Source organism: Sorex fumeus, unplaced genomic scaffold, assembly GCF_029834395.1.
Source record: "Sorex fumeus unplaced genomic scaffold, SorFum_2.1 ptg000006l, whole genome shotgun sequence".
NCBI classification, from domain to species: domain Eukaryota; kingdom Metazoa; phylum Chordata; class Mammalia; order Eulipotyphla; family Soricidae; genus Sorex; species Sorex fumeus.
Window position 1 is genome coordinate 45,978,802 of NW_026606063.1, and position 13,962 is coordinate 45,992,763.

Genomic DNA, 13,962 nt, shown 5'->3' on the forward strand with positions numbered 1-13,962 from the left:
GAAACTGAGAGAACTTATCTTTCCATTAGACAGAAATAAGTTTGTAATTACTGGTGAAAAATCCACAAAGGTCAATTTTACTCTAATACAGTTAAAACAAGATCTGGGGATACAGCTTCAAGGTGCAGCACATGTTTTTACATACAGGAGTCAGGGTTTGGAGCCCTTGTACCACAAGATTCCCCTCCCTCCCCCTTCCTTATCCAGCCCCTCAATGCCAGGAGTGGCCTCAGAACAATACTAGGTGTAACCAAAATTGGGGGGAGGGGGGATTCAGAACAGTCCTTTTGGAACTAGAGATAGTACAGTCAATAGATCTGGATTTGATTCACACAAATTATTACCAGGAGTGGCCCTGGAGCCATCTGAGTTTTGCCTAGGAAAAACCCCAAATTTAAAAAAAAAAAAAAAGTTTAGTCTAAAAGAGACTTCTTTTATTTGTAAAAAATGGGCAGTTTCTTTTTACCTTAAGTTCTTCTGTTTGGGGAAAAAAGAAAAAGGAAAAAGGGCCAGAGAAATAGTACTGGGGTAAGATGTTTGACTTGTATACGGTCAACCCCAATTTGATTTCATATGCAGAACATAAAAAAACATAGTAGGGGAACAACAAATGACCAAAGGCAATTGAAATCAAGAACAGGAGAAATGAAAACATGACATGGGCTGGAGAGATAGCACAGCAGGAAGGACGCTTGCCCTGCACACACCTGACAAGGATTTGATCCTCGGCATCCCATATGGTCCACTGAACACTGCCAGGAGTAATTCCTGAGGGCAGAATCAGGAATAATCCCTAATGTGACCCAAAAACTTGAAAAAGAAAAAAGTAAAGAAAACATGAGGAAGTGTGCCAACAGGGAGAGGATGAGGGGGAGAAGAACACTACGACAGTGGAGGTCAGTGGCAACTGTGGCGGAGCAAAGGGTGCTAGAAGGCAATAAAGTCTTATGAATGCAACTGTATCAGTAACGGTACTATAAACCACAGTGTCTAAAAGCAAAACAAGTGCCTGCCACAGAGGCAGGATGGAGAGTGTGGGCAGGGGGAAACTGAGGAAATTGGTGGCAGCAAGTGGACGGGTGAGGGGACTGGTGTTCAAACATCACATGCCTGAAATTCAGAATAACATTGTAAATCATGGTGTCTCAATTTAAATAAAAAAAGGAAATAAGGTCAGAGGTAGTACAGGGGTAAAGCACTTGCCTTGCATGCAGTCAACCCGTCTGATCCCCAGTACCACATATAATCCCCTGAGCACCACCAAGAGTGACCCCTGAGCACTGTAAGGTGTGGCCAAGTTCTCTCTTCCCCATGAAAAATAAAATAAAATTATATGTGTAGCTGTTCAAATTTCAGATGTATAACTTATTAGAAAATTAAATTATTCACAAGAAATAAACTTAGTAAGTACTTCCTTAATTAATTTTTCTAAAGGTTAAGCTTGACCTACCTTGGGCATACAATGTCAGAACTGCCTGGATGGCTACATATACACCAGAGAACTGATAAGTTTCAAACATTACCTGAATAAACAGAAGAAAAGGGAAAAAAAATCGGTATTTTTGAAGTTACATAAAGTATACATATACTTATACTTATACTTTCTTCTTCAAAGGGACATCAGAGTCAAACCTTTCACTTCTTTCAATTATTCTTGTATCTGTTAAAGTCCCACTGTTAGATAGCTCCAGATCTTTGGATACACATTTTGAGTCCCAAAATGTTTTGTACGCACTGGATCAAGTTCTCTCTCTCTCTCTCTCTCTCTCTCTCTCTCTCTCTCCCCCTCTCTCTCGCTTTTTGGGTCACACCTGGTGTTGCACAAGGGTTATTCTTGGCTTTGCACTCAGGAATCACTTCTGGCAGTGTTTCGTCGGAGACTATATGGGATGCTGGGAATCAAACCCAGGTCGGCCCCGTGCAAGGGAAACGCCCTACCTGCTGTGCTATTGCTCCAGCCTCTAGATCAAGTTGTCTTAATTAATATTCCTAACGGGCAATATCCTTTGTATTAGAAAAACAAACTATAGAAGTGCTAAGTACTAATCTCCCATCCCGCTCCCCTAATCTAAGACAGTGGCTCCACTTTTAGCAGCTTAAAAACAAGTTATAAAATGAGAGGTTAGGAAGACAATAAAATCAACAGTTAACTCTTAATTGTTGACAAAAACACTGCTTAGCTGATGAGCCAGACTTCCTCCTGCCTGAACATGGCCTCTGCTCTGCTTTTTGCTGCCCAATGAACTAACTACCTAAACAGTTTCCTTGCGCCCTTCCTGGACACAACTGTGCTCAGGCACTGTAGTTAGGTAGGCTGGGAACATCCTGAGGGACTTTTTCATCAAGTACTCCTGGAGGGGCAGGGATGACTATTGTTCTAAAGATCTACCTACTTCGAAATTTTATAACAAGCATTTGAGAGAATTTAAAATGTGCAATTATGAACCTCATGTTCAGGAATCAAGCAACGAGATACTCTATTGTTCTATTCCATATTTATCTTCACACAAGAAAAAAATGAAAGTGAATGTTGTATTAGCATTTATCAATTTGAAAGTCTGTAGTGTGTGTGTGGGGGGGGGGACAGAAACAACGGGGGGTGTGAGAGGAGAGGGATGGGGAAGGAAAGGCCTCAGTAGCAACTGGATAAAAGCACTTTCTATTTGTTCATTTAAAAAAGGCATTTCCAGGAGCTGGAGCAATAGCACAGCAGGTAGGGCATTTGCCTTGCATGTGGCTGACCCTGGGTTCGCTTCCCAGCATCCCGTATGGTCCCCCAGCACCGCCAGGAGTAATTCCTGAGTGCATGAACCAGGAGTAACTCCTGTGCATCGCCGGGTGTGACACCCCCCCCCCAAAAAAAAAACCCAAATAAATAAATAAGGCATTTCCAGGAGAGCACTGAGTGATTTTTTTTTTTTTGGTTTTCTAAAAAGGAGTTAGCAGGCCAAATAAATTTTAAAACCTCTCTAGTAAAATATTTTTCCCTTTTTTTTTGGTAAGATGAAAAATAAAGAGGATTAATGACATGTATACCCCCTGTATATATGGGTGATATTCAGTAAATCTAAGTAATTCACCACATATTCATAAACACCCATTTTTTTGCCTTCTTTTTACTGTGTGAAGTTCTAAATATCAAAGAAATATTAACATCCATAACTACACCACCAAATGTAAACAACTGTAAATGTATGTCAATGTATATGATTACTTTTTAGTTCTCTGAAGTAGATATACATTCTTATTTCTAACCTGCAAAATGATAATTTAATGAAAATAAAGAGCTATGTGAGTGAACTGTTTAGGATCAGAGGTAGCAAGCAGAAAAAAAGTGAGCAAAAAGATCCCAGAGGAGGAGCCAGGGAGATGGCACAAAGGCATGGAAACCTCAGGGTTGACTCCAGCACTTCACAGTTTGCTGAGCACTATTAGGAGTCATCTCTAAGCAATAGGCTGAGAGTATCCCCCAACCCCCTCTGCCAGCATTACTTTATTATGACTATAAGAGAAGTTGTGTTTTTGACCCAAGAATGGCCGAGATTAGTACCAGGAATTTTGCTCCATGGCTTGGAGGCCAGCCACACATGCTAGGGGAAAAGGCAGCTCAGATAGAGAAGGGAGCACCAAATAAAGGGTGTTGGGAGGATCCTCCCAGGATGGGAGAAGCATGCTGAAAGTAGACTATAGACCGAACATGATTGCCACTCAGTGCCTCTTTTGCAAACCACAGCACCCAAAAGGAGAGAGAGAACAAAGGGGAATGCCCTGCCACATAGGCAGGGTAGGATGGGGGATGGGGGGTGGGAGGAATACTGGGATCCGTGGTAGTGGGATATGGGCACTGGTGGAGGGATGGGTATTTGATCACTGTATAACTGAAACCCAAGCACAAAATTTGTAAGTCTACAACTGTACCTCATGATGTCTCACTAATAAAAGTTAAAAAAAAAAAAAAGAGAGGAGTAGTGTTTTTGACATGCTAGGGCCAGAATCCAGGGCCTCAGCTGGGAAGGAGAGGGGAGGAGAGGGCCAGAGTGATAGTAGAACAGGTAGGGCATTTGCCTTGCACAAGGCCAACCCAGGATCAATCCCAGCATCCCATACGGTCCCTCAAGTTCCACCTAGAGTAATTCCTGAGTGCAGAGCCAGGAGTAATCTCTGAGCATTACCAAAATAGAAAAAAAAAAAAAGAGGGAGCTATAAGAGCCTAATAATCTTTCTACACTATAACAAAAAATCACTGTCCTCCCGTTGTTCATCGATTTTCTCAAGCGGGCCCAGTAACGTCTCCATTGGAGACTTTGTTGTTACTGTGTTTGGCATATCGGATACGTCACGGGGAGCTTGCCAGGCTCTGCCGTGCGGGCGAGATACTCTCGGTAGCTTGCCGGGCTCTCCGAGAGGGGCGGAGGAATCGAACTCAGATCGGCCATGTTGGCTTCATGCAAGGCAAATGCCCTACCGGCTGTGCTATCGCTCCAGCCCGTAACAAAAAATAAGTAATTTAATTGAGAGTGTCATTCAATGGTAAAGTAAGTTCAATTAGAAACTATACCAAATATAAACATAAACTACAACTATCTCAAGTCTGTGACATGAAGTGAAATACTGGTAGATTTTAAGGATATCAACTTAGAAGAGGAAATGGTAACATATGGGCATTCTCTTTTATAGTGCTGGCCTGAAACTAGGATGCACTGGGCATAGAGAGAGGCTAAAACTTCTCCTAATACTTTGACTTCATCCTGACTTCTTTCGAATATCAAAAGAAAAAAAGGAGAATCAAGAAAGAATAAGAGCAAATGAAAATTTGAAGCAGTAGTTCAGGTAGGAAGCTAGGATGGTGCCTGAACTCTGACCCATGCACAGGGCTGATTAGATGCTTTCTTCTAGCCAATCCAGAAAATTTGGAGAAGAAAGGGCAGATCAGTTTGGGAAATAGAATCAAAGAAGGGCATTAACAATCACCACCAAATTAGCACTCACAAGCAAATAAGAGTATAAAACAAGGTAAAATCTTAAGAGTTATGAGACCATTTCTTGTGTGTGTGTGTGTGTGTGTGTGTGTGTGTACACTAAAAAAGTCTGTCTTAGCCAAAATGCTAACGAGAAAAATAATCCAGAATGTCATCTCCCTAATGTTTTATCTGAAAGAAATCTAATTATCATTCTGACATCTTGTTGCCTTCCTAAAGGCGAATCCACACATAGGAAACTTTCACTTCAAAGTAAAATTATTTCTACACTGTAAGATAACAGTGGTTTGTCCTTTTTACCTTGCCACAGGGAGCTTAGGTTTATTGGGTTACACCCATCACAGTGCTCCCGAGGCACTCCCATTCCTCTGTGTTTATCTGTAACCTCTTTCTTTGTGCTCTGCTTTCCAAACTGGTCAATCACCTTTATCTCCTAATCAGACTCTGTTAACTTATAAATATTGCTTTTATCTTCTCCTTATGTCCTTTGCATAGTTACTTCAGAGCAATGTCCTTTTTGTATAGACACCGTGAGACAGTTAATGCTATGCCTTTGGAACTTGGGAAGTTAATTAACTTAGAATAATATTCACTTCTGGGCATCTGTTCTCTCGCCTTAAACCTCAGTTGTTCTTAGTTCTTAGATCCCCCAAAGCAGGGTCCCGATGAGGTACTGGATGGACCCAGGGCAAGTTGTGAGCTACCCTGGAACCAAAATGAGCCAGGCCAAAGCGCCATAATACTTAACTTTAAGTTAAAAGCATGGTCATGGACAAATTCTGTCATGATCCAAAAAGTAACAACAGGATTAGGATCCTGCTAGGGTTAGAAAAGACTAGTCTGGCCTGAGCAATGTAATGTAAGATATATAGGGAGATGCCCCCAGGAAAGCCATTCTATAAGCTTAATGATTCTCTTACTCTGTCCATACAAAATGACTAATATTATTAAGAAATTAAGATGAATGGTTAAATGATTCTTGGACTAAGGAGAGGAGAAATGCACTAGGTGGTATTTCGCCCTTGAGCAGATCTCCTGGCTGCAGGAGATGAAGAAGGGCTTTGATATGGTGCCTGTGCTACCAGACCTGGCTACCACCAAGGTTTGGAGGGTGTGAGAGACTAGAGAGAGCAGGACTGCAAATTGGGGCGCAGACAGACTAGCAAGGGGGACAGGAAGAGACGGGAATGAGGGGCAGGGTGAGACTGAAATGGGGAGCTTAGTGAGACTGGAACAGGCGCGTGAGGAGAATGGAATAAACGGCAACTGATTGCCAACCAGCCTGGTCCTCGTTTCCTCCTTCATCTTCCCGGGTGGGGAAGTGGCCCGAGACCACCTCACGCAAGTGGCGAGAGAGCCGCGGGCTTCTTATTCGTTTAATGAATACACACTACACTGTGATATTGTACTGCATTGCTAAAAATAAACAGTATCTACAAATGACTACTTATTAATCACTAAGTATTAAAAGTTGTAAATTATTTTTAAAAAGTAAAGTGTAGTATAAACTAGTGTAAGAACATACCACTCTTCTACTTTAGGAAGAAAAGAGCATTTAAATGTGAACCATAAAAAAAATTACATGGTTTGGGGCTGGAGGCATAGTATAACGGATAGGGCGTTTGCCTTGTAATCGGTCGACCCTGGTTCAATCCCCGGCATCCCATTTGGTTCCCCAAGCACCGCTAGGAGTAATTCCTGAGTGCAGAGCCAGGAGTAACCCTTGAGCAACACTGAGTGACCCAAAAAGAAAAAAAAAATTACATGGTTTCTGTAACTAAAATCATGAACTAGAATTCTTACAGGGTCAGGCAGAGAGCTGGTGCTCATGCTTCATTCGTATCAGACAGGTCTGAGTTTAATTCCCTGACCACCACCAGGGGCAGCCCGTTGGCACTACCAAGGTAGCTCCAAAACAGTCAATTTCCAGACATTTCATATAGAAACTGTTTTAATATATATTTTGAACAATCCCCTTCCAAAGTTTCATCAATATCTATCCAAAATAGTAAAAAAAAAAAAGCTAAGTAATAAACACTAAAATTCAAATTTTTTCTCTACCTCATAAACAAATAAAAAATAACCTCTGACAGTTAATGTATCTTCTAACTCTGCAGTTCCCACACTTATTTGACTGATTGTACCCACCCGTCTTAAAAGAAACAAAGTACTCAGAGGACAGTAGGTAGCTTGCTTGCCTTGCACAAGCTAACCGGGTTCGATTCCCAGCACCACAATGGTCCCTCAAGTATTGCCAGGAATGAGCCCTGCGTGTAAACCCTGAGCAACTGGGTGTAGTCCAAAAACAAACAAAATAGGGAGGAGGGGAAGGAAGAGTTGGGGGGGGGGGGGGAGAAGAAAAGAAATACTCAGCCTGCCTACCCTGGGAAATTATCTACCATCGTTGACTATATTTATTTATTTATTTTTAATTTTTATTAGTGAAACACCATGAGGTACAGTTGTAGACTAACAAATTTTTGTGCTTGGATGATGATCTAATACCCATCCCTCCACCGGTGCCTATTTTCCACCACCATGGATCCCAGTATCCCTCCCACCCCCTACCCCCCCATCCCACCCTGCCTCTGTGGCAGGGCACTCTATTTTGTTCTCTCTCTCCTTTTGGGTGTTGTGGTCTGCAAAAGAGGCACTGGGTGGCAATCATGTTCGGTCCATAGTCTACTTTCAACATGCATCTCCCATCCTGGGAGGATCCTCCAAACACCCTTTATTTGGTTCTCCCTTCTCTAGATACACAAAAAAAATTCTTGGGCCCTTCTCTTCAAAATATACATTCTGCTTACTTCTCTAAATCCGACTCTTAGCTCCACCACTGCGATCTATCCTTTACTTAAATGACTCAGTCTCTTTTCAACCCTTGTCTTCTTGAGGTCTACTCTCAACACAGCAGCCAGAAAAGATAAAGAGCATGGCCCACCCCTTTCACAGTCCTTTTTTACAATGAGGTAAAAGCCTAGCCCTACCACATCTCTTACTGCTCTCCTCTCTCACTGGCTTCCTTGATGACCAATGATGCCAAGCATGCTCCCATCATTAAAACCTGTATGCTAGCTATTCCTTTGCCTACAATGTTCTCCTCCTCTTATAGATTCTGGCTCACACCTTTACAACCTTTGTTTAAATACCACTGTCTACAGACACCACATCCTATATAAACATGCAACCCTCCCCACTCTCCATTGCCCTTCCCCTGTACTTCTCTCCCTGGCCCCCGTAGCATCTATTACCTTCTAACAAACTATTCAATTAACTCATGATGGGCAAGGAGAGAGAATGGCGGCTGAATATTCCAACTAAAACATAAGCTCCAAATGGATAATTTTCTTTACTGATAAATCCTTAGAAAAATGACTAAATATAGTTAGGGATCATTAATAGGACGGGGGAGGGGGGACACAAGTATTTTCAGTACCTTTTTCCTTAACAGTAATAAGTGAAAAACAGTTGCTTTCACATTATTTCCCAGAAATACAAAATCATACCCCATCTAAAAACTTACCTCTACAATCTTCTCTCTGTTTTTGGTAGGGTTCATAGGAGGTTCTGTGAGTAAGATTTTACAGTTTCTGGTATCTATGTTAAGTTTCTCTGGTCCAAATGTATAGTCCCACAGGTGTTTCATGTCATCCCAATTTCGTACTATACCATTTTCCATAGGGTAGTTAACTTCTAACATTGAACGTAATTCACTTGCCTCATCACCAACCATAAGATCCTAGAAAATTATAACATTAAAGCTTTAGACTTTTTTTTACATAAAAGTGACTCCAGAAAATATATTCAAAATATTCTGAAAAATCTGGGAATAATTTTAATCTTTTCAGCACTTTGTGATAAATTTCTTCATTGCACTAAGTTTAAAAAATAAATCTTTCCTTTCAAGAACAAAGCTGTATTATAAATACTAATTAACATATATAATGTTAATGTGGTCTAAATCAATAAACTGGTCTTACCTTTAATACTGTTTTCAAAAGAAGAGCATTAGTACAAATAAACGCTACATTTCCTTATTGTAGTGGGTTTTTAAAATGAGATTTTATCTGTTTTTTTTTAATTAAATATTCAAAAATAAAATCTGTAATAGATGAAATAGCACATCGGGGAAAATGTGTAGAAAAATGCTTGATACATGCAGCATATTTCTATGTACTAAACCTCAAAATAAGTGTGAAGATTATAAAGCATAAAAAAAGAAACAGAAATTGAAATTATTCTTCTTTATACTGTAGCAATACTTATACACCCCTTGTAAATTCCACAGACTTCTATCTACATATGCCTGAACTTTAACTGAAATTAAATTTCTTTATATGCCTTACCACTGATGAATAAGAATTTGCAGTGATATAAAAATCTGTGACACAGGAAAACATCTTTTTAAAAATTATCCTGTAAATCTTCCATTTTAAAGTATAATACTGGAAAGCTGTGCTATCACATATGAAGCAGAATACTCACAGGTCTTGTTTCCAATGAAAGCACACTTAACATGACCCACATTTGAAAAGTGAGATTTTATATGTAAAATAAGGTTACTGATGCCCTAGAACTTAAATTTATTTTAGGAATCAGCTACTCGCGATATTAAATAACCTTATTTTCCATATGTACTGATGAATTTAATTTTTTAAAGTACCAGAAATAGCTACAATCTGCTATAATCCCATAAATTTAAAATATGGGACCCAGGATAGCTCAGTGTTGGAGCATCTGCCTTGCAGTGTGGGGTTGAGAGTCTGATCCCAGGCACCTTCTGCCACCGAGTTTGATCCCAGCAGCATTGCTTTCTGAAATCCCTTTTTGAAATACCAGGTGCCACAAGGATGCAATCTATCTCCAGCACACTGCAACCAAGAATATGCAAGCACCACAACTAAGATACATGGCCCCTGGTTATAGCAGCAACAAAGAGAATAGAAAAACATTTTAAAATAAACTAAATTTGGAGATGAAAAGAAAAAAATCAATATTTAAAAGCAGAGTTTTAAATATATATACACAAACTTTTTTTTTTTTTGCGATTCCAGGAACTGAACGCAGGGTTTCATACATGAAAGGTATGTGCTCTAGCATTGAGTCACATCACCAAACCTTCACATTAAAACTTTTAATAAAAACAGATCACAGGTAAAACTAGGGTGATGAATTTTTTTAAAAACAACAACAGAAAAACAAGTTTCTGGAAAATCCACTGAAAGCAACAACAAAAAAGAAAGATAAGGTTAAAGAAGATGCTAGAAATGTTTCTGTACAATGAATTTCTTACAAAATTACTTTATCCTAATTCAGATTTGCTACTAAATTCTGTGTAAAATCTTCTAACAGGAAGAGAAATGCAAAACAAAAATCTGTACCTGTGAACTTTGGTTAACAAAACATATTCTGAGTTAATTAGGGAGAAGTACACTGATGATACTTTGAAATGTATATAAAAATGAATAGTTATGCGATAAATCAGTATAGTAAATATTAAAAGGTCAGAGTGGGTACATGGGTTCACTAAAACTCTTTCAACTGTGCTCAATAAGTTTAGGGAGGAAACAGCTAGTGTGTATACTTTGCATCAGCAGGCCCAAGTTTGATCCCCGGCACCATATGGTCCCCTTCCCCCTTATCCACTCCAGTACCAAGCCAGGAATAGCTCCTGAGAACCTCCAGGTATGAGCTCAAAACAAAAATGTTTGGGAGAAAATCTCCGCCAGTAAGTTCATGTATCACTATTTACTTTTGGCTGTTAACAAATACATTTTTATATGCAATTTTGTTACTTACCTCAAGAATATATATATTTTTATTATATAAATAAGGTCACTGTCACTGTTCTCCCATTGTTCATCGATTTGCTCGAGCGGGCACCAGTAACATCTCACAATAAATTGTGAGACTTGTTACTGTGTTTGGCATATTGAATACGCCACAGGTAGCTTGCCAGCCTTTGCCATGTGCGCGAGATACTCTCGGTAGCTTGCCAGGCTCTCCAAGTGGGGCAGAGGAATTGAACCGGGGGGTGGAGGAATCGAACTCGGTTTGGCTGTGTGCAAGGCAGCTGCCCTACTTAGTGTGCTATCGCTCCAGCCCATTATATAAGGTGATGGGTTAAATTAAATGGCTTATGTAAACAAGATACATTGACAAACATATTTGAACAGACTTAGAGCAAGGATGGTCTGGTTTCAAATATTTACTTTTTATTCCAGGAACAAATACATCTTGTGTGCCAATTCAAAATAAAAGCCACATACTTCTAGGACATACACACTAAAGGATTAACTGAAAGAAACATATGGCATTATATATCATACCAATCCTCTGAACAAAGAGGACATTTAAAATAGGAGGAAATGAGTATTAACTTCTTTAATCAATACAAAATTTCATGAGTGGCCCATACTACTTAATAAAAAAGTATCAATATGTAAAAAATATTAAAATCCTAAAACATCATTTTCCATAGAACAGTACACACTAATAAGCACATTATTTATCTTGTTCTCATACCTCAGAATCAAGTTGTGATGAGATCAGGCTTAGTTTTTAAAAAACTAGATTAGATTTTACTACCTACTGCATGTCTGGACCTAAAGGCTAATATACAACCTATTAGCTGAAAGAATGAAAAGTTTCTATAGCTAAGATACAACTTCAAAAGTACTTGTCTTTCCTGAAAAGCAGGCAGTGTAGATTCTATTTGCCAAAAATCATTTTGAACAATGCCACCTCAAGTTGAGAAATACAGCAAACATTATTTTATTTTATTTATTTATTTTGCGTTTTGGGTCACACCCAGCAATGCACAGGGATTACTCCTAGCTGTGCTCAGGGGACTATATGGGATGCTGGGAATCAAACCTGGGTTGATCCCACCAAACCTATTGCTCCATCCCTGCAAACATTATTTTAAAGCACAAATTCCTCGGAGAGACTATCTGGGCAACTTGTTAAATCTACATCATTCTTTACAAGTAAACCCTTAATCTCCTTAGTTTTAGGACAAATGCATGATCTTTCATAGGACAAATCCAGACATTTTCATAGGTAGGTAGAGATACCACAGATCACTTGCGAAAAGCAAGCATGTGCTCTACCACTGTGCTATATCCCTAGCTCACCTCCAGCAGAGCTCAGGGATGTTCCCAATTAACTTGATGTTCCAGGGGAGCTACCAATTCAAGGAGGTTAGCCAGAGGTCTGCCCTATGTGGTGCCGGGGACTGATCTCATGGCCGTGCAGAAATCTGGTAGGCATGTGCTAGGTATGAGCTCTATGACCCGAGAGACCTCCCTGACCCACCGAAATTTCCACTTTTAAATGCATTTTATTTATTCAAAAAATAACTCCAATTACTAGTTGAAATATTTTACTTAGAAACTGTGATTTTCATCCTTACTACCTACAATAATATTAAAGACAATCAAATCTAGGAAATACCTACTATAAATAGCAGCAAAGAGAAAAATGAGTCGACTATGAGATGCACTCAGTAAATTAATTCAAAAGAAAAGGCTTCAAAGAACAGTATTTATTTAGGGAGTCAATTTGTTGTTCACAGAACAGTTTTCTAAGACTTCCACCTTATTCTTATTTATCCTCAAAAAATATTGCTACATCTGCCTGTAGTACAGGAAGCTAGTAATTCTCCTTTGCTACCACTTTACTACCTAAGGTACATTTATAGTTCATATTAAAACTTTTCTGTTTGTTAAGCCACATTGGATGTAAATATACACACTCATATATACATGTATATACATTATATACATATATACATACATATATAAACATACATACACACATATTGTGATAGGCAACTTTCAATTACATGTTGGTCAATAAACTGGGTTTACCTAAATTAACAACTTCACCCTAATTTTCTACATCACACAGGCCCTACATGAAGCCAAGTATATGGTTTCTATTATTATGCACACCACACTCCATTTTAATGGCATTTATCTACAAGAAACACAAAGAAAATAATTTTTAAAAAGTATGTTAGTAATTAGTTCTGGTTTGGCCTATTGTATGCAATCAGGAAAGTATAGGACTTAATTAGTTGCACCAAACTGAAGCAATGGAAAAGATTAAAAATCAAAGTACTTAAAATTAAAATATGGAATTACCCCCCTCCCCAAGACTAAAGGGACACAAACAACTACTGTCCCACCAAGCAAAAGTGGAAAACAAACAGAGCATGTGTGTAACCTCACTTACCATCTTTTTGTTATTCTACTTCAACAGGTCAAGAAAGGTGAAGAGAGAGAAGGTAGAAGTAAGAGTCAGAAAAGGCCTACATAAAATCCTCACTGAAATTTTTAAACATACAAGCAATAGAGACAATTAGGTTGAGGTCAGATGCAGTACTACTATATTTTAAGGAGTTAATAATTGGGCCAAATTAACATGGACAGTTATTTATCTTGAATGAAAATGCACTCATTAAACAAATTAAATTTCCAGATTTTGGGTTGTTTGTTTACCACCACATTTTAGCTAATATACAAAAAGAATACACTAGGCATAAGAACTCCAAAAAGTAAAATTTTAAAAAAACTCATTACTGATTTCAAAATCTTAATTAAAGAAAATAACAGAAAAGGTCTAGCTAAGTAGGTAGTGGATAACTTTAGGGTTACTTTTCCACGCTACTAGTCAAATTAAAATTTTAGTCAAGTTTAATTGGACTCAGGTCTCTTACTGTCTCTTATTAGAAGAACAAATTAATTTTAAAGACTTAAAAAAGATTGAGCAGATTGAACAAAAGTGATCCACAGAACACACAATAACAAACCATACAAACAAATACCACTGAGGAATTTCTCAGCGAAAATGTCTTATTGGAATAATGACTAGTTTCATTCCTGTCACTTGGACTTAAAACATAAGAAAGTGAAAAAAATATCCAAACAATTGAATACAATTGTTGGAAAATAAAAATCTGATTTATTATTCATAATAC

At 38.7% G+C, this 13,962-nt stretch overlaps 1 protein-coding gene across 3 annotated transcripts in view; it reads right to left on the minus strand.

The window, feature by feature from the left end:
• ACTR2 (actin related protein 2) overlaps positions 1 to 13,962 on the minus strand; it is a 49,640-nt gene that overhangs the window by 21,101 nt on the left and 14,577 nt on the right. The window contains exons 3-5 of one of the 3 annotated variants that reach the window (XM_056124211.1): positions 13,218 to 13,232; positions 8,503 to 8,718; positions 1,451 to 1,523 (exon numbers count right to left, since the gene is read on the minus strand). In XM_056124211.1, the coding sequence (XP_055980186.1) occupies positions 1,451 to 1,523; positions 8,503 to 8,718; positions 13,218 to 13,232 (304 nt within the window). Of the gene's footprint in view, positions 1 to 1,450; positions 1,524 to 8,502; positions 8,719 to 13,217; positions 13,236 to 13,962 lie in introns of all 3 variants that reach the window. The other 2 variants (XM_056124220.1, XM_056124218.1) reach the window with 2 other exon arrangements.